The 22,636-nt window shown below is 46.3% G+C and overlaps 2 protein-coding genes across 2 annotated transcripts in view; one reads left to right on the top strand and one right to left on the bottom strand.

The window, feature by feature from the left end:
- The window catches only part of LOC309564723 (uncharacterized protein), a gene marked incomplete at both ends in the record, with an annotated part of 91,741 nt that extends 90,382 nt beyond the window's left edge, over positions 1 to 1,359 (bottom strand). Inside the window, one exon of the mRNA XM_082269406.1 lies at positions 971 to 1,359. Coding sequence (XP_082125532.1) covers positions 971 to 1,359 — 389 coding nt within the window. The remainder of the gene's footprint in view (positions 1 to 970) is intronic.
- The window catches only part of LOC309564724 (uncharacterized protein), a gene marked incomplete at both ends in the record, with an annotated part of 57,287 nt that extends 55,228 nt beyond the window's left edge, over positions 1 to 2,059 (top strand). Inside the window, one exon of the mRNA XM_082269407.1 lies at positions 1,634 to 2,059. Coding sequence (XP_082125533.1) covers positions 1,634 to 2,059 — 426 coding nt within the window. The remainder of the gene's footprint in view (positions 1 to 1,633) is intronic.
- Positions 2,060 to 22,636: the final 20,577 nt, after the last annotated feature.

Below are 22,636 nucleotides of genomic sequence, written 5' to 3'. Positions count from 1 at the left end.
ATATTTCCCAGATAAATGTCTCGTCGGATTTGGCGGTATAATAGGGCTGATTATTTGTAACGTTCTCAACATTTCAGGCGGGAAAATTTAAAAGTAGTAATTTGAAATCTGAGCCAATCAGAGCTGTGGGCGTTTCCTTAATCAGCCAGAAATGTCTGCTGAGGCGTCCAAAAGGAAAAGTGTTCTGAGATAATTCTCCGTTTCCCCCCCAGAAAATACTTGTTCAGCAGACTTTCCATTGATCTCCATAGGAAACATTATCTAGCAGGGCGGATTCTGTATTGTGATGTATAAAATGAAATCCTAAAACAACAATAAAATTGAAGGATTTTTTTTTTATTCCTAAACTACCGCTAAAAGGATCGGTGATTGTTTCCCGGAAGAAGAGGATTCTATGGGAGGAATTTGAAAGATTAACCAATCACATCTGATATAGATAGATATATATATATATATTTTTTTTTTAAGCAAAAAAAAAATCTGATGGAGGCTCTGACTGATCTGTGTTGATGTTTCAGGTGGGGATGTTTGGTATATAATGAATAATTTCTGATCTGTAAAAGAAATGTAGTAAAAGTAAAGTATGGAGGACAATGAGGAGGAGTCTCTGTAAGAAGACATTGTTCTACAAATCTTTATAATAGGATAGAACTGGCAATGGCTGGAAGCACTGACACGTCTCATGATCGCCCATTGTGCTGCAGTATAAGGATGAGAGAGAAGGTAAAGGCGCACATCTAGATTTATGATCTGTGCTACTCCGAATACATAAGAATTTATTTAGACCAGAAAATCGCACCAAAACTTATGAGTTTATAGTATTTAAAACATCTTCACCTAGCTAAAAAAAAATAACAATTTAGCACACTATTAAAATGAGAGTAGAGCTCTGCTGTGATGTATGTGGGTGGCTCTTAGAAGAGCCTTTGTGTTTGGTGAGGGGGTGATAGGGGGAGTTGTTGGCGATTACTTGGCTTTGGCGGCCTTGTGGCTCTCGGTCTTCTTGGGCAGCAGCACGGCCTGGATGTTGGGCAGGACTCCTCCCTGGGCGATGGTGACGCCCCCGAGCAGCTTGTTGAGCTCCTCGTCGTTGCGGACAGCCAGCTGGAGGTGTCGGGGGATGATGCGGGTCTTCTTGTTGTCGCGGGCGGCGTTACCGGCCAGCTCGAGGATTTCAGCGGTGAGATACTCGAGGACTGCGGCCAGATAGACGGGAGCTCCGGCCCCAACCCGCTCGGCATAGTTGCCCTTCCTGAGCAGACGGTGAACACGACCGACTGGGAACTGCAGCCCAGCCCGGGATGATCGGGTCTTGGCCTTTGCCCGAACCTTTCCTCCTTGTTTACCGCGGCCAGACATTGTGAGATGAGAGAGTCGTCAGACGAAGATACTAAATTCCTGCCCCTTCCTTCTATTTATACAGTCACTTCTCTGACGTCACATTCTGTGATTGGTTACATTTGAAGCCACCCAATAGTTATCTGAATTGTTTCTAGACCAATCGGTAAACGAGGAAGGTAATCATTCCACCCCCTCCCCATCACATGACTTAACCCTCCAATAGAAGAGTGAGGAGGAGGAGCAGTGATTTGCATAGGACGCCTATAAAAGCAGCACATGAGGGCGGATCCAGCTCACAGTCACTGCACACAACGGAGAGAACACATTAACCCTTATCATGCCTGAACCAGCCAAGTCCGCCCCGGCGCCCAAGAAGGGTTCCAAGAAAGCCGTGACCAAGAGCCAGAAGAAGGACGGCAAGAAGCGGAGGAAGAGCAGGAAGGAGAGTTATGCCATCTACGTCTACAAGGTGCTCAAGCAGGTCCACCCCGACACCGGCATCTCCTCCAAGGCCATGAGCATCATGAACTCCTTCGTCAATGACATCTTCGAGCGCATCGCCGGCGAAGCTTCCCGCCTGGCTCATTACAACAAGCGCTCCACCATCACCTCCCGGGAGATACAGACCGCTGTCCGCCTCCTCCTGCCCGGAGAGCTGGCCAAGCACGCCGTCTCCGAGGGCACCAAGGCCGTCACCAAGTACACCAGCGCCAAGTAATCTCCCCATCATCCCAACAACACACAAAGGCTCTTCTAAGAGCCACCCACAGACATCACAGCAGAGCTCTACTCAGTATAACTCTTTATTTCCTAAGTAAAAATATGTGAAACTATATATGTGGGTGGGCAATCATGAGACATGTCAGTGCTTCCAGCCATTGCCAGTTCTATCCTATTATAAAGATTTATATAACAATGTCTTCTTACAGAGACTCCTCCTCATTGTCCTCCATACTTTACTTTTACTACATTTCTTCTACAGATCAGAAATTATTCATTATATACCAAACATCCACAAGTGAAAAAGGAACACATATTAGTAAAAACATCCATCAGAATTTTTATTAAAAAAGAAAAATATCAAATGTGATGGACTAAACATTCAAATTTTTCAGATATAATGTTCTTCCAGGAAACAATCACCGGTCCCTTTAGCGGTAGTTTAGGAATACAAACATTTGTTAAAATATTATTGTTTTAGTGTTTGATTTTATACATCAGACTACAGAATCCGCCCTGCTAGGGAACGTTTCCTATAGAGATCAATGGAAAGTAGAAGTATTTTCTGGGGGGGAAACGGAGAATTATCTCAGAACACATTTCCTTTGGGACGCCTCAGCAGACATTACTGGCTGATTAAGGAAACGCCCACAGCTCTGATTGGCTCAGATTTCAAATTGCTACTTTTAAATTTGGCCGCCTGAAATGTTGAGAACGTTACAAATAATCATCCCTATTATACCGCCAAATCCGACACGGAGATCATCAGATGAGACATTTATCCGGGAAATATCAAAGCTTTATTAAGAAGATGAATAGAAAATGGAATGTGAAGATGATTGAATAATGTAAAACATTTCCATATCTTCTCTTTTATTCCAAGTCCTCAGAATGCAGAATCCCCCTCCCCCACTGCTACATACAGAACATGATAGGGAGATGACTTCTCTCATAGATCTCTACCTTTCTGTAGGATGGGATAGGAAGTATAACACGTTTCATAATCACATCTGTATAGAAATATGTAACTAAAGATCAAATTTCTCTCCCCTCTTTCGGATCTAGAATTTGTACATATAGCAGATGCACAGATTTGTTCTTCCTGTATCAAAATCGGAATGTTCACAGATATTATATCTGTTATATAATCATCTCAGTATTAGTGATCTCCATTATTTTAATCATGAAATAATGACTTCGGTTCAGTTCCAACATAAACGATATATTCTCACTCAGCAGCCACCTCGGAAAATCGGCTCCATCACTGAGTGCTGACTCTACAATCTCCTATACATTAACTGCCCAACCAAATAAATTTAATATTTTTTCTGTTCCTTATCTTTGGTAAAAGTAAAGCAGATCGAACAATCAGATCGCAGAGTGTATGGGCAGCTAGACATCGCAGCACTCCATTGCTTAGTGAAACAAAGAGCGGAAGTTCCTATTGTTACACAATAAATGTGTAGAAATGAGTGTTGGGAGTTGTGAATGATCAGCCCTTTTGTGTGAGAAGGTGGGTGGCCCTGAGAAGGGCCTTTGTTGTGATGAAGTGGGGTAAGCGGTGGGATTATCCTCCGAATCCGTAGAGAGTGCGCCCCTGGCGTTTGAGAGCATAGACGACATCCATGGCGGTGACGGTCTTCCTCTTGGCGTGCTCGGTGTAGGTGACGGCATCGCGGATGACATTCTCCAGGAAAACCTTCAGCACTCCGCGGGTCTCCTCGTAGATGAGTCCGGAGATGCGCTTGACACCCCCTCTGCGGGCCAAACGTCGGATGGCGGGTTTGGTGATGCCCTGGATGTTGTCCCGGAGCACCTTCCTGTGCCGCTTGGCGCCTCCTTTCCCCAGACCCTTCCCTCCTTTACCGCGACCAGACATGATGATTCTCTGCTACAAAGACAGACTGAGCTCAGCTGTCTGCCCGCCCTCATTATATACAACCTGAGCGGACCAGATGGAAACCTTCCTGGGAAAGAGGCGGGGTCACAACATTCATTGCAAAATAAAGATCATTTCATTAATTTATAAGGCTCCTAAATATTCTGTTATATTCAGACACATTAATGCAACAGCAATACATTTCCAAGAAGATTATTTTATTCTTTCTTCTCATGTATTTTCGATTTATTCCTGGAGATTACATGGAGAACAGGAAACTTATCACATTATACCAGAAACAAAGTAACCAGTTTCCATTGTTCATAGTAATTTCATATTTATAAAGCATTATTGTGAAAAGAGAACAAATACACACATCTTCAGACAGTTCACAGGCTGAGCGGACCTGATGGGAGACATGCTGAGAAGGGGGCGGGGTTCAGTCATTTATTACACTGCAGAGAAGTTCATTTATTTAGAAGCTTTTACATATTTTTTTTTTTTTTTTTCTGAATGGAAACTGATGTAATTCATTAGAAGCGCAATAGTTTATTTATTGATTCATTGCACATTTTTTCTGACATGCCATGATTTTATATATATATATATATATATATATATATATATATATATATATATATATATATATATATATATATATATATATATATATATATATATTCTTAATTTACTAAGAAACCGTGTTATTTCTAATGAGGGGGGCCGATCAGACATGAAACAATATTGTACAATACTTGTTCAGTAGACTTTTCATTGATCTCTATAGGAAACATTCTCTAGCAGGGCGGATTCTGTATTGTGAAGTAAAAGAAAAGACTGGAAGAAATGTGACATTTATATTTCTAACGTATTTATTATTCATGGTTAGATAAACTGCCCGACAATTCAGAGGACGGATGATCGATGTTCCCGGAGGAAAATATATCAGATTTTAGTGTCGGATTATTCTATCTGAGATAATTGGAACGTTCCATAGAATTCCGGCGGGAAATTTGAATTATAGAATGTGAAAATTGCACCAATCACAGTTCTGGGCGTTTTCTTCCAATAATACAATGTATTTTTCTTCCAAGGAGTGTGAAGCAGGGTGTGAGATCTGTGTTCCTTTTCAGATGGGGGATGTTTGTTTGGTATTTAATATTGAATGATCTCTGATCTCCAGAAGATATTAAGCAGAATGAAAGGATGGAGGAAAATAAAATCCAATCCCTGCAAGTAGATCACATCGTTCCTGCACATTAAATACGAAATAAACAATTATTTATAACCTAAAAAAAAAAAAAAAAAAAAAAAAATATATATATATATATATATATATATATATATATATATATATATATATAAACTCGAATTCGCTGTTAGGACGGACAGGTGTCATTGTAGCACATTGTCCCCCCACCCGGATCACAATCTTCGGTGTGTAAATATAAAATCAAATCTCCTAAACATGTATGTCCGGATCCTAAGATAGAAGTGGGTGGCTCTGAGAAGATCCGTTGGGTTTGAGAATATAAAATAATTGATTCGGATTAATTTGCGGATTTGTGGCAGTAATCGTCGAGGATTTGGTGTTGATGTGATTTGGAGGAAGATGAGCAGATCTATGAATAGAACTTCTACAATGTCGGGTTGCGGCTAGATCTTCCTATTGGCCAGTAGAATTATGGCGGGAGATTTAAAAGTAGAAACTCTGATCCATCATAGGCGTAGTCTTTTAATAGCCAAGAGAAGAAATAATTTCCTGAACAATGAATTATAATGTGATGTGACATTGCGGGTCTATGAAGGAGGGTATGGTTTTGGTTGGAGGAGTTTTGCGGTGAGTAGACGATCAGCATAGAAAGATTGGAATGAAAAGAGATGAGAGAATGATGTTCTATGATCACATTTCCTCTCATTACTGCTCACCTGTATAACAAGTCTGAGTGTGATAAGTAGACAAAGTGTTTGCCTGTAGAGTGCACTTTATTAATACATTTTATCACAATAAAAATATATTACTTAATAAAGAAAATAAATAATTAAAGCCAGGTATGTCCGGCTCTTGGGGGGGGCAATAACAATGATATTTAGTAGAGAAGTACTGTAAATCGATCAGACTGGGAGGGGAATGGATCGAACTTTCCTTCTATTCCCATCCTGATTCTAGATTTATTGCGGAGATCATCTCCACTTTCTGCCTCTATACATTCCCTATTCATCGCCTTGTACTGCACACACACCCAACTGTTCTACCATGAATCACCACAAGGTGGCAGAGCTGAATAAAAAATACTCACACATTCTTACAATAAAACATCCTCCACAATCTCCCGCCTTACATTGTTACTTTATCTCAAATCACACGTTGGAAAGATCGCGGAGCTTTTATCCCACAACACAATGGGGGAGAGAAGCAAGAAAAACGAAACATTGTATCTATTCAATCAGCCCAGCCAAATCTTTGTCTATTTGTATCTATTTCCATCATCAACAGCAGATCGATGTCAATAAATAAAGCCATAGCTGCCTGATAGCTAAATGACACAAAATATGTACAAAGTATCAGCTACATACAAATCTGATCGCAATATCACCTCGGACAGCACACAGTCCTTTATAGAAGTAAAAACTAGAAGATTTTTCCTTTGTCATTGTACATGTTTAGCATCTTTACCAATATCTACACATTTTTTTTTTTTTTTTTTTTTTTTTTTTTTTAATATCTGTTTATTTGGAAGATTAGTGGAGACTATGGAAGAGCCCTGGGGCCATCATTAAAAAAAAAAAAAAAAAAAATAAAAAAAAATTCTGAACTTGATTTTTTTTGTTTTTGTTTTACATAATTCTGAGTTTGAAAGTCAGAATCCTGAGTTTATTAATGCAATAGTCTCTATTAGGATGATTTTAGAACCAATGAGGAACAAAGTAGTAACACCCACAGACCATCTTTCTGCAGACATACATATCTTCTGCTCTGTAAGATTTGTAAATCTATCCTAGTTACAGCATACAGTATAGGGAAGCAGGGCAGTGCTGGGTTCTGTGGTTCCTTGCACAGGTTTCAAACAGGTGGCCCTCCAGCTGTTAAGGAACTACAAGTCCCATGATGCATTGTGAGGCTGACAGTTACAAGCATGACTCCCACAGGCAGAGGCATGATAGGACTTGTAGTTTCCGCAACAGCTGCAGGGCCACCAGTTTGACACCCCTGCCGGGTCTACTGTATTAAACACTCCTCATTTTGCTGTCATCCTCCTGTAGTGATGGACGAACATTAGCAGGGGCGGTTCGCGAACGTTAGCGGCAAACCTTCTCAAATGTCCCGAACCACAAGTTTGCGGCGGGCCCCATTGATTTAAATGGGGGGCAAACTTCAAAAAAGCTTTAGGACATATTTGCAGCCACAAAAAGACTTATTAGCTGTGTACAAATAGTCCCACCACATGGACAATGTCATAACAGAAGTAACAGAAGTATTGCAATTGGAAAAGTTGTCCTAATTTTTTTTTTTTTTTACAGCACCAGAACTGACAGCAGCAGGTAAATACATGGCCCTGAAGAACACATGGAAAGGGCTAGAGGGCTGCAAATGGCAGCAACATCTTCTTAAGAGCATGGCAAGTGCTCTGCAAAAAAATGTGGATAGGGAAATAACTTAAAATAACATAAAATACATACAAATAAAAAATAATAATCTTGAATGATGTAGGAGGAGGACGAGGCCCATATGGAGTAGGAGGTTGAGGTGACGGTGGATATGGCAGTGTAGGTGGAAGCAGCGGCAGCGGTGGAGGAGGACAAGGTAGCCAACACTGGTTTTGGTTTTTAATTATTATTTTTTTTTTTTAAATTAGGGTACACCCCAAAAGAGTAAGAAAGATCAAATACAACAATGGCTGGGTAAGGCTGTTAGACATGTCTATTCTGCTCAAGGTACAGACAAATCCTGTGGGATCCATGCCTGGTTCATTTTAATGAACGTGAGCTTGTCCACATTGGCTCTGGACAGGCGGCTGCGCTTGTCTGTGATAACGCCCCCAGACGTGCTAAATACACATTCAGATAATACACTGGCTGCAGGGCAGGCCAGCACTTCCAAGGCATAAAGGGCAAGCTCAGGCCATGTGCCCAACTTGGAGACCCAGAAGTTGAAGGGGGCAGACCCCACATTTAGTACGTCTAGGCGTGTGCACACATACTGCTCCACCATGTTAGTGAAATTCTGCCTCCTGCTAAGACGTTCCATATCAGCTGGTGGTGCTGCTGCTTGTTGTGGCGTGCTGACAAAGCTTTTCCACTTTCCGGCAATGCTAACCCTTACTTCTGAGGTGCTGGCGGTACCTTGGCTGCGTTGGCGACCTCTTCCTCGTTCTCTGCCTTGGCCTTGTGCTTCCACTCTGCCCCCGCTGTCAGGTGGAAATGCCACCAGCAGTGTGTTTACCAGCGTGCGCTTGTACTCGTGCATCTTCCAATCACGCTCCAGTGAGGGAATTAAGGACGGTGCATTGTCCTTGTAACGGGGATCCAGCAGCATGGCCACCCAGTAATCGGCACAAGTTACAATGTGGGAAACTCGAGGATCATTGCGGAGACACTGCAGCATGTAATCGCTCATGTGTGCCAGGCTGCCCAGAGGCAACAAAAAGCTGTCCTCTGTGGGAGGTGTATTGTCTTTGTCTTCTTTATCCCTCCAGCCAGTGATGGCAATGAGCTGGCCTGGGTGCCACCCTGCTGTGAACATGGTTCCATCTCCTCCTCCATCTCCTCCTCCTCATCCTCGTCATTCTCCATAACTGTGCCCCTGCTGGACAATTGTGTACCTGGTGTTTGTGGGTGTAGGAACCCACCCTCGGTGCCAGTTGTGAATGACTGCCCTGAAAGCCTTGGAAATGTTACCTCTTCATCCTCCTCCTCCTCCTACTCATCCTGTGCCACATCCTCTTCCATCATCGCCCGAAGCGTTTTTTCAAGAAGGCATAGAAGTGGGATAGTTAAGCTGAGAACGGCGTCATCGGCACTGGCCATGTTGGTGGAGTACTCGAAACAGTGCAACAAGACACACAGGTCTCGTTATTGGTGGTGAAGTGGTGCTGTTCCGCAGAGCGACTCACGCGTGCGTGCTGCAGCTGAAACTCCACTATGGCCTGCTGCTGCTCACACAGTCTGGCCAGCATGTGCAAGGTGGTGTTCCACCTTGTGGGCATGTCACATATGAGGCGGTGAGCGGGAAGGCCGAAGTTACGCTGCAGTGCTGACAGGCGAGCAGCAGCAGGGTGAGAACGCCAAAAGTGCGCACATACGGCCCACACTTTCTGCAGCAGCTCTGACATATCGGGGTAATTTCTAAGGAACCTCTGCACCACCAAATTCAGCACATGCGCCAGGCAAGGGATGTGTGTCAAACCGGCTAGGCCCAGAGCTGCTGCGAGATTTCGCCCGTTATCGCACACCACCAGGCCGGGCTTGAGGCTCACTGGCAACAACCACTCATCGGTCTGCTGTTGAATGCCCCTCCACAACTCCTGTGCGGTGTGGGTGGGTTTTTCCCCCAAAAAGGCAAGTTTTAAAACTGCCTGCTGTTGTTTACCCCTGGCTGTGCTGAAGTTGGTTGTGAAGGTGTTACGCTGACCGGATGAGGAGGCGGTAGAGGATGAGGAAGCAGAGTAGGAGGAGTTAGGAACAGGAGGCAAACTGAAGCACCCTGCAATCCTCGGTGGTGGAAGGACATGCACCAAACTGCTATCCGTCTCAGGCCCAGCCGCCACTGCATTTACCTAGTGTGCTGTTAGGGAGATATAACGCCCCTGACCGTGCTTACTGGTCCACATATCGGTAGTTAGGTGGACCTTGCCACAGATGGCGTTGCGCAGTGCACACCTGATTTTTTTCCCCCACTTGGTTGTGCAGGGAAGGGATGGCTTGCCTGGAAAAGTAGTGGCGGCTGGGCACGACATACTGTGGGACAGCCACCGACATAAGGCTTTTAAAACTGTGTGTCTCCACCAGTGATGGAAGTAACTGCATTAAAGTAAACGGCGTTACTTAACGCAGTTACTTTAGAGGGTAACGAGTAATCTAACTGACTACTCGTCCCGTCAAGGTAATGCAGTTGAAATTACTTTGGCTTCCTTACCGCAATTACATCTACCGCCACTAGATGGCAGTAGTGTAATTCCTCCTCTCCTCTATGACCGAGGCCAGCGCTGTCCGCAGCACTGGCCTCAGTCAATGAGAGAGAGAGAAGCAACAGCACAGGCCTGGAGGAGGAGGACGCAGCCAGCCCAGTGTGCTTGGCTGGCCACCAGCAGCCAGGCAGCCTGCATCTCCACCAGCAGCCAGGCAGCCAGCATCTCCACCAGCAGCCAGGCAGCCAGCATCTCCACCAGCAGCCAGCATCTCCACCAGCAGCCAGGCAGCCCGCATCTCCACCAGCAGCCAGGCAGCCAGCATCTCCACCAGCAGCCAGGCAGCCAGCATCTCCACCAGCAGCACAACAGGTACCAAAACAAAAAAAACCTCAGTAACAGACAGTCAAGACAGGAGGACCCCCACAGTGCACCACACCACCATCAGCCACCACCACTACCACCTACCCACCCTATACACCCATTGACGCCTATATACACCTACCCACCCACCCTATACACCCACTGACCCCTATATACACCTACCCACCCTCCCTATACACCCACTGACCCCTATATACACCTACCCACCCACTCTATACACCCACTGACCCCTATATACACCTACCCACCCTCCCTATACACCCACTGACCCCTATATACACCTACCCACCCACTCTATACACCCACTGACCCCTATATACACCTACCCACCCTCCCTATACACCCACTGACCCCTCTATACACCCACTGACCCCTATATACACCTATCTACCCACTCTATACACCCACTGACCCCCAAATACACCTACCCACCCACCCTATACACCAGCAGTTTACCACGCAGGTAGCACAATGCCACTCTCAGCAAATACCACGCAGGTACCACTAACCAAATACCACGCATACAAGGGGCATATAAATTATTTGACATATTTAAATATTTTTTTTAAAGTAACGCAATAGTTACTTTCCCTGGTAATTAGTTACTTTTTACTTTCAATAGATTTTTATTAATTTTATAAAACAGTACAACAAATTATGAAGGTAATCAGATTCATATATATAACGTTTCCGAACAAAACATAAAGAGGTACATTTTCAGAACTCAGTCATCAAGAAAGTTTAGTGAGTATACCCGTGGTGACCGAAAGAACCTCAAACACCCTCCTCCAAAAGCTGGTTAAACTTTTACAATGCCAGAAGATATGGGAAATAGTGCCAACTTGATCACAGTTGAGCCAGCAAAGCGGGCTCTGGGAATTAAAGAAGTTAGACAGGCGGTACGGTGTAAGGTACCACCTGGTCAGAGGTTTTTGCATTTGTTCCCAGTGGTTTATGCATCGGGAGGCAGCGTAGGACGTTTGAATCGCCGTTTTCCACTGGGAATCGGAATAGGGTGTGTGAAGTTCTCCCTCCCACTTGACCATGTGTGACGTTTTGTGGAAAGTGTTCTTACAGCCCATAAAATTGTAAAAGAGGGAGATGCCTTTTACAGGGGTCTCTGTATTAGTAAGGAATCGCCACAAGGGGGAAGTTATCCGTAGTTGGGGCAGGGGATTCTTGCGTAAGAAACTGACTATGGCGTTATATGAGAACATAGCTTTGTGGGGGAGATTAAATTCAATTTGGAGGTCATGGAAGGATTTGAGTGAGTCTTGCTGATACAGTTGGGATACTGTCTGTACGCCCGCGGCCGTGAACACGTTGGTCGTCGTATACGGAAGAAGAACATTAAACACTTTTAAAGGTACAGGGATCAACAAGTCTGTCGGATGTGTGGGCTTCCGTGCGATAAGGACCCGCCAGGAGCGCAGTGACGCTTGAGATGTAATTGGCAATGTCCTCAGATCTAGAGGTTTCCATGCATCTGCAAGAAGCAATAAACTAAGATCCGGCGATCGCGTTAGCGCCGCTTCTATTGGTAACCAGGGGAGGCGGTCTGTGGAGGAGAACCAGTATTGGAGGGGGGTTAGTCTTGTCGCGTGGTAGTAGTCCGTTATATCCGGTAGCCCTAGCCCTCCTGCCTTTTTGTGACGTATCATATGTGAGTAAGAACACCTGGCCCTTTTCCTTTGCCATATGAATGTGCGAAGGATTTTGGATATGGAAGTGAAGTATGTACCAGTAATTTGTACCGGGAGGGTGCGAAATATATATAAAATTTTTGGTAGGCAAAGCATTTTGAATGCCGCTATTCGTCCCGTCCAGGAGAATTCGGATGACTTGATACCGTTAGTATCTGCTGTTAGAGTGGAGAGTAGGGATTTCATGTTGGAATGTAACAAATTGGATGTAGGGAATGCTAGCTGGATCCCTAGATATTTTAGCGTTCCAGATGTCCATGTGTATGATAGTTGTGTTTGGAGGTGTTTGCGGGTATTTTCAAGTATATTCATGCCTAAGATTTCGGATTTTCCAAAATTTACTTTATAGAAGGACACATTGCTAAAGTCCTGAAGAATTTTATGAGCCGCTGGGAGGGACACTATAGGGTTTGTTAGGCTCAAGATAACGTTGTCCGCAAATAGGGTGATGACATGCCTGGAGGAGCCAAATTTGAAGCCTGATACCATGGAGGAGGTGCGGAGCAGTTCCGCCAGTGGTTCTATTAGCAAGTTGAAGATGAGGGGCGACAAGGGGCACCCCTGCCGCGTACCATTGGTGATATTAAAGGATTTAGAGAGCATGCCAGCGGAGAGCACCTTGGCGGATGGGGAGGAATATAAAGCCACAATGGCAGACAGGATCTGACCTGAGAACCCAAACTTACGTAGAACCAAGTCCATGTAGCCCCAGTGGATCCGGTCGAACGCCTTCTCTGCGTCTATGGAAAGAAGCAGAGAAGGCGTTTTGGAACTCTCGGCATGGTGCATTAGGTTGATCACCCTTCTGGTCGCGTCAGGGGCTTGCCTTCCCCGGACAAAGCCCATTTGGTCTCCCCCAAGCAATGTCGGCAAAAACCGTGCGAGGCGGTTAGCGAGGAGTTTAGCATATAGTTTGACTTGGTTATTTAGCAGGGATATGGGTCTAAAGTTTGCCGGGGTAGTAGGGGGTTTACCCAGTTTGGGGAGGGTTATAATGTTTGCCTGGAGCATCTCCGCAGGGAAGATGCCTGAGGCAGCAGCTGAGGAGAAAGCTGACAGCATGTGGGGTGAGAGAATGTCCTAGAGTGACCTGTAGTACTCATTTGTCAATCCGTCTGGGCCCGGAGATTTATTTAAAGGTGTACACTTAATAGTCTGAGAAAGTTCCTTAGACGTGAAGGGGGCATTGAGGGATGCTAGGTCTTCAGGCGTAAGGGTGGGCAAGTTCATGCGATTTAGGAAGGTGTGGATTTCAGACGTCGACGGGTTGTGTGTGGCCGTGTCATCGCGAAGGTTATATAGGGATCCGTAGTAGTCGACGAAAGCGTCCGCAATTTGTTGGGGGTGAGTGTGTTTTTTACCCGTGTGGGGGGTGGGTGACGAACGCTATCTTAGATTTGACCCTCCTGGCTTTAAGCCTGGAGGCTAGAAACTTGCCAGCCTTGTTGTGTGCCGAATAATATTGGAGACGGAGCTTCGCCAGCATTTTGTCATGGTTGACAAGCAGGAGCCTGCCAAGTTCTGTCCTAAGGGTAGACAATTTGGAGGCTAGTGTTTGGGAGGGGTGTTGTTTGCTGGCCTCTTCCAGGGATTTGATGTCCTCGAGGGTGTCTCTAAGCGGTTTCTGATACTTATTTTTTAACCTGGACGCTAATTGTATGAGGATTCCTCTTACATAGTCCTTATGGGCATTCCAAAGCGTGAATGGGTCTGTGTCTGGGATGGCGTTGTGTGTGAAGAAGTCCCTGAGTTGGGTTTGGAGATGTTTGAGGGAGTCGGGGTCTGACAGGATTGAGTTGTTACATCTCCATATGTAGGACGACGGCTGGGAAGCCGAGGTAGAAATGGACATATGTATGGCTGCATGGTCTGACCACGTGATGGGGGAGATGGACGTGTGTAGCACCAAGGGCAGGGTCGTCGAATCTGTCAGAAACATGTCAATCCTGGAGTAGGTTAAGTGGCTAGCCGAGAAGAAGGTATAGTCCCTCTCCTCTGCATGTTGGTATCTCCAAATGTCATGTAGATTTTCCGCGTGTAGGAGAGCTGCCATGGATGAGGACAAGGTTTTACCTCCGGAGGTCGAGTCCATGGCAGGGTCTGCTACAGTGTTAAAATCTCCACATATGATCAGTTTGCCTACTGTGAGTTTACAAATTTTTGCAAATAGTTTTCTCAGGAATTTGATCTGGTGTCGGTTGGGGGCATACACATTTACAATAGTATAATCACATTCATCAATATTACAGTTCAAAATAATGAATCTCCCGTCTGTGTCCTCCACCACCCTAGAATAGGTGAAGGTCACAGAGTTGCTAATAGCCAGCAGGGTTCCTCGTTTCTTTTCAGGGGAGTTTGCCATAAAGACATGGGGGTAGTCCGGGTGTGAGCAGCGAGGTGCGGAGCCTTGCTTAAAATGGGTTTCCTGAATGGCTAGGACATCCGCCTTGTGTGACTTTGCCTCCTTCCACATTGAGAAACGTTTCACGGGGTAGTTTAGCCCCTTAACATTCAACGACAAAAGTTGCAAGGACATGGCTGGGTTTGTGGAAGTTCAGAAAGTCCGTAGTGGGACCTTGGTGTAAGGGCGTGAGTAAACCATAAGAACATGGTGTGGGAGAAGACTTAGAGGTACCTGGTAGGAGGTCACAGAAGCAGCTGTGAGATGAAGAGTGGAGACCATCCAGGGATCGGTCGCATGAAGGTTGGCGGTATGTGTAGATGAAGATGAGATGGAAGTCCGGAACACATTGTGGAGAACTGGAACAACTTTTCATGGGTGTTGCTACATTCGTAGCTGAGTCCTGTTCTGAAAAAAATTGTGTAAAACAAGACAAAACAAGAAAGGTAAAAAGAACACGGTCCTGATGGACCATAAGAGCAGCTGTTGCTGCACGGTCGGTGGGGTTGCTAGCACGTTAGCAGGTGCTTCAAAGAGCGGGAGGGCCAGTGTGCCCAGCCTCAAGTGTAAATGTCACCATCACTTTGAGCGATGAGAGGACCTGGATCTGGAAGGCCTAGACACTGTGTGCCATTCAGGTTGCAATCGTGGTAGTGGAGGGTCTGAAGGTCTAGGTCGTTGGTCGGTGGCGTCTGGGAGGATGTGCCACTGCTTGAGGAGACGGAGGCCTTGCTCCATAGAAGTGATTTGGGAGGTGGACCCCATGTGGGTCACGCACAACTTGGCGGGATATTTCCACTTATATATGATTTTATTGTTCCTCAGGGCCATAGTTATGGAATTCGGATTCCTTCTCAATTGGAGTGTATATTGAGAGTAATCAGGTAGGACCTGAAGGGTCGATGCAATATCCGGGAGGCGATCTTTCCTCCTGAATGAGTCCAATATCTTCTCCTTAGCTTGAAAGAAGTGTATCCTCATGAGGACATCTCTAGGTATGTCTTGCGGCAGGAAGGATGGCTTGGGGATTCGGTGAATGCGGTCTATAGTGAGGTCCTCATTAGAAAGTTCAGGCACCACTTTATGAAACAGATCACGAACAAAGGAGGGCAATTGGTTGGGTTGGACCGTTTCAGGGATCCCTCTTATTTTGAGGTTGTTACGCCTCAATCTGTCCTCAAGGTCTGCAATCTTTGCCTGCATGCGGTGTATGTCTTCCTGGTGGGATGTGTGAGCGTCTACTAGGGTATTGTAGGATACAGTGAATTCCTCCATCCTTTCCTCTACATTCTGCACCCTGTCTCCTAGGCCATGCAGTTCCCTCTGGCAATAGGAGATGGAGGCTTGGATATTAGCCTGCATGGACGAGTGTAGCATTGACAGCATGTCCTTAAGGGTAGTGTCTGATACTGGTTGTCCCGTGGTTGCTATGTTTGCAAACGGTTCTGGTGGTGGAGAGTAGGCCCAAGGTGTGCATGGGGCGTTAGATGTGTTGCTCACCTCCATGGATGATGTGGTCGCCTGCATCGTCAAGGAGTCTCTCCGTGGACGAGATTTCGCCGGGCTCTGGGCCGACGGGGTGGAGGGAGAAGAGTCCGCTGACCGCGCCAGCCGCATCGGGAGTGTGTCCTGTGTCCGCGCCGCAATTGGCGCCGTTGTGATGTCACCCGCTCGCGACTCGGGCGGTAGAGGACGCGGCTGGCCGGATTATGGGATGTCTCCGCCGCCATGTTGGCGGAGACCAGGCGGCAGCGGTCCGAAGAATTCGGACAGTTTGCGGACCGGCGGGACTCCCTTGTTCCTTCGGGTCATCTCGGTGGTGCGCACTGGCTGTTCCCCCACAAGGATTGGCTGCTTCCGAGGTCGTGGAGTGGCTATGTCGGGCCGTAGATATGATTAAGGCTGAGCACTGGCTGGAGCTCCTCGGTCAAGCGGCCATCTTGCTCGGCGGTCACCACGCCCCCCAGAATCTTGTATCCATTTTCTTGCGTAGTTACATTGATAGAAGTCTGGTGGACGGAGCGGCATATGGACTCCAAATCCCTCTCAGGGAGAGAGAGTTGTAGATCCCAAGACCAGGCCTGGGCAAATGAGGCTGAGGATGCCAGGGGCGCGTCAAGCAGGTGGCCATAGAGTTCAGAGATCAGGTGCCGTTGTGGTCTGGCTCGGGTGCAAAGGGCCTCAGGGGGCATCAGGGGTCTCGCCCAGTCCCTGGAGGAAGACGTGGTCGAAAGAAAGTGGCGTATCTGAAAGTACGACCATAGAGGAAGAGTGTTAGAATTCAGGGAGCGGTTAATCGTCTCCCAGGACATGAGAGTGCCATCGCTGAAAAAGTGCATGGCAAACACATCGCGGTGAGGCCAACAATGTCTAAGAAAGTTGGCCGACATGCCGGGTGTTAAGGCAGGGTTCCTTCTGAGGGAGGTCAGGGGACCCGCACGCGGGTCTATCTGTAGTTTTTTATGCCACTTGTCATGCACCATAAGAGGGGGGCCAATCAGCGGGTGGCGCTTGAGGGCCTGGGGTACGGCTGATAGGGGCATCCAGGCAAGCAGGTGTAATGGGGTCAGCGAGAAAGCATTTTCAAGTTCCACGACCGCTTTACAAGAGGAATGGAGGCTCCAGTCCAGAAGCCGAGTAAGGAGACAGGCTTTATAGTAACTCGAAATGTCGGGGATTCCCAGGCCTCCTCTGTGTTTAGGTGCCATTAGGCGAGAGAATATGATTCTGGGGGGTTTACTATTCCAAATAAATTGTGAGCTGCTGGACCGAAGAGTCGAGAAAAACGACTGAGGAAGGTGGATCGGCACCACTTGGAAGAGATACAAAAGCCTCGGAAGGATGGACATCTTGAGCAAGGTTGCTCTTCCAAACCATGAGATTCGGAGGTTCCTCCAGGAGCGAAGATCCGAGCAAATAGATGACAGGAGGGTTTTGTAGTTGGCATCAAAGAGGGAAGAGAGGGTGCGTGGTATGTGGATGCCCAGATAGGGGATAGAGGAGGACGCCCAAAGGAAAGGAAAGTTGGCTTGGCATCTCACCACTTCCGCGGCAGGGAGAAGGCTCCAAAAATAAGCTCACATGGGTTGAACTGACAGCAAAGAACGTAGTATTTCATGGCTAGAGGTACAGTAGGCATTCACAGGATACAGAAGTGTCATAGAAACATAGAAACATAGAATGTGTCGGCAGATAAGAACCATTTGGCCCATCTAGTCTGCCCAATATATCTGAATCCTATGAATAGTCCCTGGCCCTATCTTACATGAAGGATAGCCTTATGCTTATTCCATGCATGCTTAAACTCCTTCACTGTATTTGCAGCTACCACTTCTGCAGGAAGGCTATTCCATGCATCCACTACTCTCTCAGTAAAGTAATACTTCCTCATATTACTTTTAAACCTTTGCCCCTCTAATTTAAAACGGTGTCCTCTTGTGGTAGTTTTTCTTCTTTTAAATATGCTCTCCTCCTTTACCGAGTTGATTCCCTTTATGTATTTAAAAGTTTCTATCATATCCCCTTTGTCTCTTCTTTCTTCCAAGCTATACATGTTAAGGTCCTTTAACCTTTCCTGGTAAGTTTTTTTCCTGCAATCCATGTACTAGTTTAGTAGCTCTTCTCTGAACTCTCTCTAGAGTATCTATATCCTTCTGGAGATATGGCCTCCAGTACTGCGCACAATACTCCAAGTGAGGTCTCACCAGTGTTCTGTACAGCGGCATAAGCACTTCTCTCTTTCTACTGCTTATACCTCTCCCTATACATCCAAGCATTCTGCTGGCATTTCATGCTGCTCTATTACATTGTCTTCCCACCTTTAAGTCTTCTGAAATAATTACTCCTAAATCCCTTTCCTCAGATACTGAGGTCAGGACTGTGTCAAATATTCTATATTCTGCACTTATCCACATTAAATTTCAGTTGCCAGAGTTCTGACCATTCTTCTAGTTTCCCTAAATCTTTTTTCCATTTGGCGTCTCCCTCCAGGAACATCAACCCTGTTACATATCTTTGTGTCATCAGCAAAAAGACAAACCTTACCATCGAGGCCTTTTGCAATATCACTTATGAAGATATTAAACAAAATTTGTCCCAGTACAGATCCCTGAGGTATCCCACTGGTAACATAACCTTGTTCTGAATGTTCTCCATTGATTACAACCCTCGGTTGTCTGTCACTCAGCCACTGCCTAATCCTTTCAAATAGTTTTTATTGATTTTTCAAACATACAGAGTAAGAAACATGTGAACAAAAATTTGGGGAACAAAGGGGGAGCAGGCTTAACACAAATTAGCGTACTCAAAAGAAGATAAGATAAGAATATCCATTATAACCAGCAACCACAGTATAAACTATTTTGCATTCTCATACTACCTAGTATGGCCTAGGGTGCCATCTAGTGGCACAATACAATATTTCCTAACATTCCTGTGATCATAAGGTAAGATGGGAGGAATACCAATCTGTCCATGTCTGCCACCATGACATTTCTCTTGTATATGCATCGTGAGTAGGTGCCATGAGTAGCTCAAACATTTTATGAGTTTGGGTTGTGGCTATTACCTCTGAGATAGACGGTGGTTGGGGATCTTTCCACCTCCTTGTAATATTTAGTTTAGTTGCCAGCAGTATATTAATCACCATTTTGCGGGACCTCAGCGGGATGTTATCTATCGGGATATGGAGCAGAGCCAGACTAGGGGAGGGCTGCACTTGGAGCTCCAGTAGTCGTGATATCAGGGCGAACACTTCCCTCCAAAGTGCCAGTATGGGGGGGCATGTCCACAGTATATGTAACAGATTGCCCTGAGAGCCGCAACCCCGCCAGCAGGTGGGTTGGGCTGACGGAGCAAATTTTGCTATCACGTTCGGCGTGATGTACCATCTCAGGGACACTTTTTGGTAGAGTTCTCTCAGGGAGGCGCTTAACGTGGCTTTTTGACTCGACACTATGGCTTTTTTCCACTGTGATGAAGAGAAGGTGCACTCCAGATCTCGTTCCCATTTTATAAGGGGGTTAGTTTTGGTGAATACCTCCTTTTCACCCAAGGTGGAGTAAAAAAGCGAGATGCCCTTAGCGGACCTTAGGGGTGTGGTTAGGAAGTGCCAGACATTAACAGGGACTCTGGCTCGGAGCTGCGGGTTTTTGCGAATGCAAGAGAGTATTTGGTTATAACAGAGCCATTCTCCTTTACCTAGGTGCAATTCAGCTGTCAGTGTTTCAAATGATTTTTCCTTGCTATTGTGGTGTAAGTCACTCAGGTATATAGGGGGATATTCCCGCCAAGCATGGAGGTCTAAGTTAGGTATTAGTTGAGATAATCCCATTACCGGAAAGGGGATTTCGATAAGTGGGGTGTTCTTCCATTTAGTGTGTGTGAGGTGCAGCCACGCCACTACTGTTGCTCTAATAGTTGGCGATACATATTTGGGAAGGCGATCGCCTTGCTTCCTGCTGCAGAGCCAGGTGCGTAAATTGGCTTCAGGGGTCGTTGCCCGTTCCATCAGGCCCCAGGTAGTATCTGGAGTCGGTAGGAACCAAGTTCGCATTTGTGACAGTATGGTAGCCCAATAGTAATCCAACAGATTTGGCACAGATGCACCTCCCACACTCCTGGATTTCATCAGTATGAATCTAGCGCATCTAGCGCGTTTGCCTTGCCAGAGGTATCTGGACAGCATAACCTGGAGGGAACTAATGTATGTTTTGGGTACAGGTATCGGTAAGGACCTGTATAAGTACAGCAGCTTAGGCAATGTGCACATTTTGAAGGCTGCCAGTCTCCCGGACCAAGTAAGTTCAAACTTGGAGAGAGATTGGAGTTCAGTGGAGAGTTGCGATTTAAAAGGGACATAGTTGGCTCTAAATAAGCTGTCTGTGGTCCTAGTGAGTGTGATTCCCAGGTAGGTAATGCCCTGATCAGACCATTTGTACGGGAAGGATCGGGTTATAAGGTTTCTAGTAATGCCATCTACACCCAGGTCTAGGATGTTAGATTTGTTCTCATTGACTTTGTACAGGGATATGTCCCCAAAGTCCGTGAGGATTTGCTTTATGCGCGGTAAGGAGGTGGTTGGGTTCGATATCATAAGAATGACATCGTCTGCGAAGAGACTGATGCGATGTTCTAAAGAGTCTGCTGTGATGCCCGAAATTTGCGGGTCCGACCTGATCTTTTGGGCAAGGGGTTCTATCGCCAGGTTGAAAATGAGAGGAGACAGGGGGCATCCCTGCCTCGTCCCATTCGTGATTGCGAATGGTGCCGATAGTGTGTTATCCACCAGGACCTGGGCTGAGGGATTAGCATACAAGGCCATGATCGTGGAGAACATGGTTCCTCTTATACCAAAACGTTGGAGAACTTCCCTCAGGTAGCCCCAGTGTACTCGGTCAAACGCCTTCTCTGCATCCAAAGATAGGAGCAGAGAAGGCGTTCTGGAGGCATGAGCGGCGTGTATGATGTTAATGAGTCGCCTTGTGGCGTCTGCAGATTGCCTGCCTTTAGTGAATCCTGCCTGATCCTTGTGGATAAGTTGTGGCATGTAAGTCATTAATCTAGTGGCAACCGTCTTGGCATAGATTTTCACGTCCGTATTTAATAAGGATATTGGGCGGAAATTTTGTGGGGTATCGGGATTCTTGCCGGGTTTAGGAAGGGTGACAATTGTGGCAGTAAGCATCTCTGAGGGGAAGGAGGACGATAGTGCTGCCTCATTGAAGACCGCGCACAGGTGCGGGGCTAGAATATCACTGAGAAGATGGTAGTACTCATTGATCACCCCGTCCGGGCCAGGAGATTTCCCGGACGGCAGTGATGCAATGGCTGTTTTTACTTCATCTACTGTAAAGGGCCGATTGAGCTGTGCGAGTTGTGCGGGAAGTAATTTAGGAAGCTCTATGGAATCTAAGAATGCGTTGATGAGTTCCGGTGTGGGTGAAGATGGTTGGGACGCTTGGAGGTTATACAAGGAATCGTAGTAGCTGCTGAACGCGTTAGCTATGTCCTTGGGGTCATGCAGCTTGGCTCCGGTAAATGGGTGTTTAATGGAATTAATCCTATTTTTAGTACGCTGGCCTTTCAGTTTGGCTGCAAGCAGTTTGCCCGCCTTGTTGCTGGTGGCGTAGTATCTCACCCTGGATCTACGGAGGTCACGTTCATAGGAATCTAGCAGGTAGGACCTGAGTTCCTGTCTAAGAGCCATAAGTTGGTGTTTAAGGGCCATTGAGGGGGCAGATTGATTTTGAGTCTCTACCGTAGCTATCTCCCTTGTAAGTCTATCAATTGCTTGGGTCCTTTTTTTGTTCAGTCTATGTTGCAGTTGTATTAACACACCTCTACTAAATGCTTTATGGGCATTCCAGAGGACAGCGGACTCCGATACCGACCCCGTATTGGTCTGGAAGAATTCTAGCACTGAATGTTTGAGGCTATCAGCAGTATCTGGGTTTTTGAGAACTTCTGCTCTCGCCCTCCACGGCTTAGATGTGGAGGTCTTAGGTGAGATTGTTAGGGTAATACTGATCGGGGCATGGTCGGACCAGGTTATAGGAGCTATCTCGGAGTCCACTGCCCTCCGTAGGATTGCCTTGTCAGTCAAAATCACGTCAATACGAGCATACGAGTTATGCACAGCAGAATGGTGAGAGAACATCCTGTCGGAGGGGTGGTGACACCTCCACACGTCGAACAAGTCGTGCTTGTGGATAAATCCTTGCAGTGAGGGCTGGAGCCTAGAGGAGCTGGCGGTAGAGTCGAGGGTCCTGTCCGGTGGCAAGTTAAAGTCTCCGCACAGTATCAGAGATCCTTTTTGAGCCCGTCTAACAGTTTTGAGTGTGCGATTGAGGAACCGCAACTGGTGCACATTGGGGGCATAAACGGAAGCAATGGTGAGCGGCAGTCCATCTATAAGGCACGTCAATATAAGGAATCGACCGTTGGGATCAGCGATGGAGGATAGGAGGGAGAAGTCCACAGACTTGTGTACGGCTATTAATACCCCTTTCCTCTTTTTCGGGCAAGATGCAGTGTAGACGGTGGGAAAATCTCTATGTGCACAGGAGGGGGTATGTGAGTC

This window comes from Pelophylax lessonae, assembly GCF_965119305.1.
Source record: "Pelophylax lessonae genome assembly, chromosome: 9".
NCBI lineage: Eukaryota > Metazoa > Chordata > Amphibia > Anura > Ranidae > Pelophylax > Pelophylax lessonae.
This window is presented reverse-complemented; position numbering and strand designations above follow the sequence as displayed.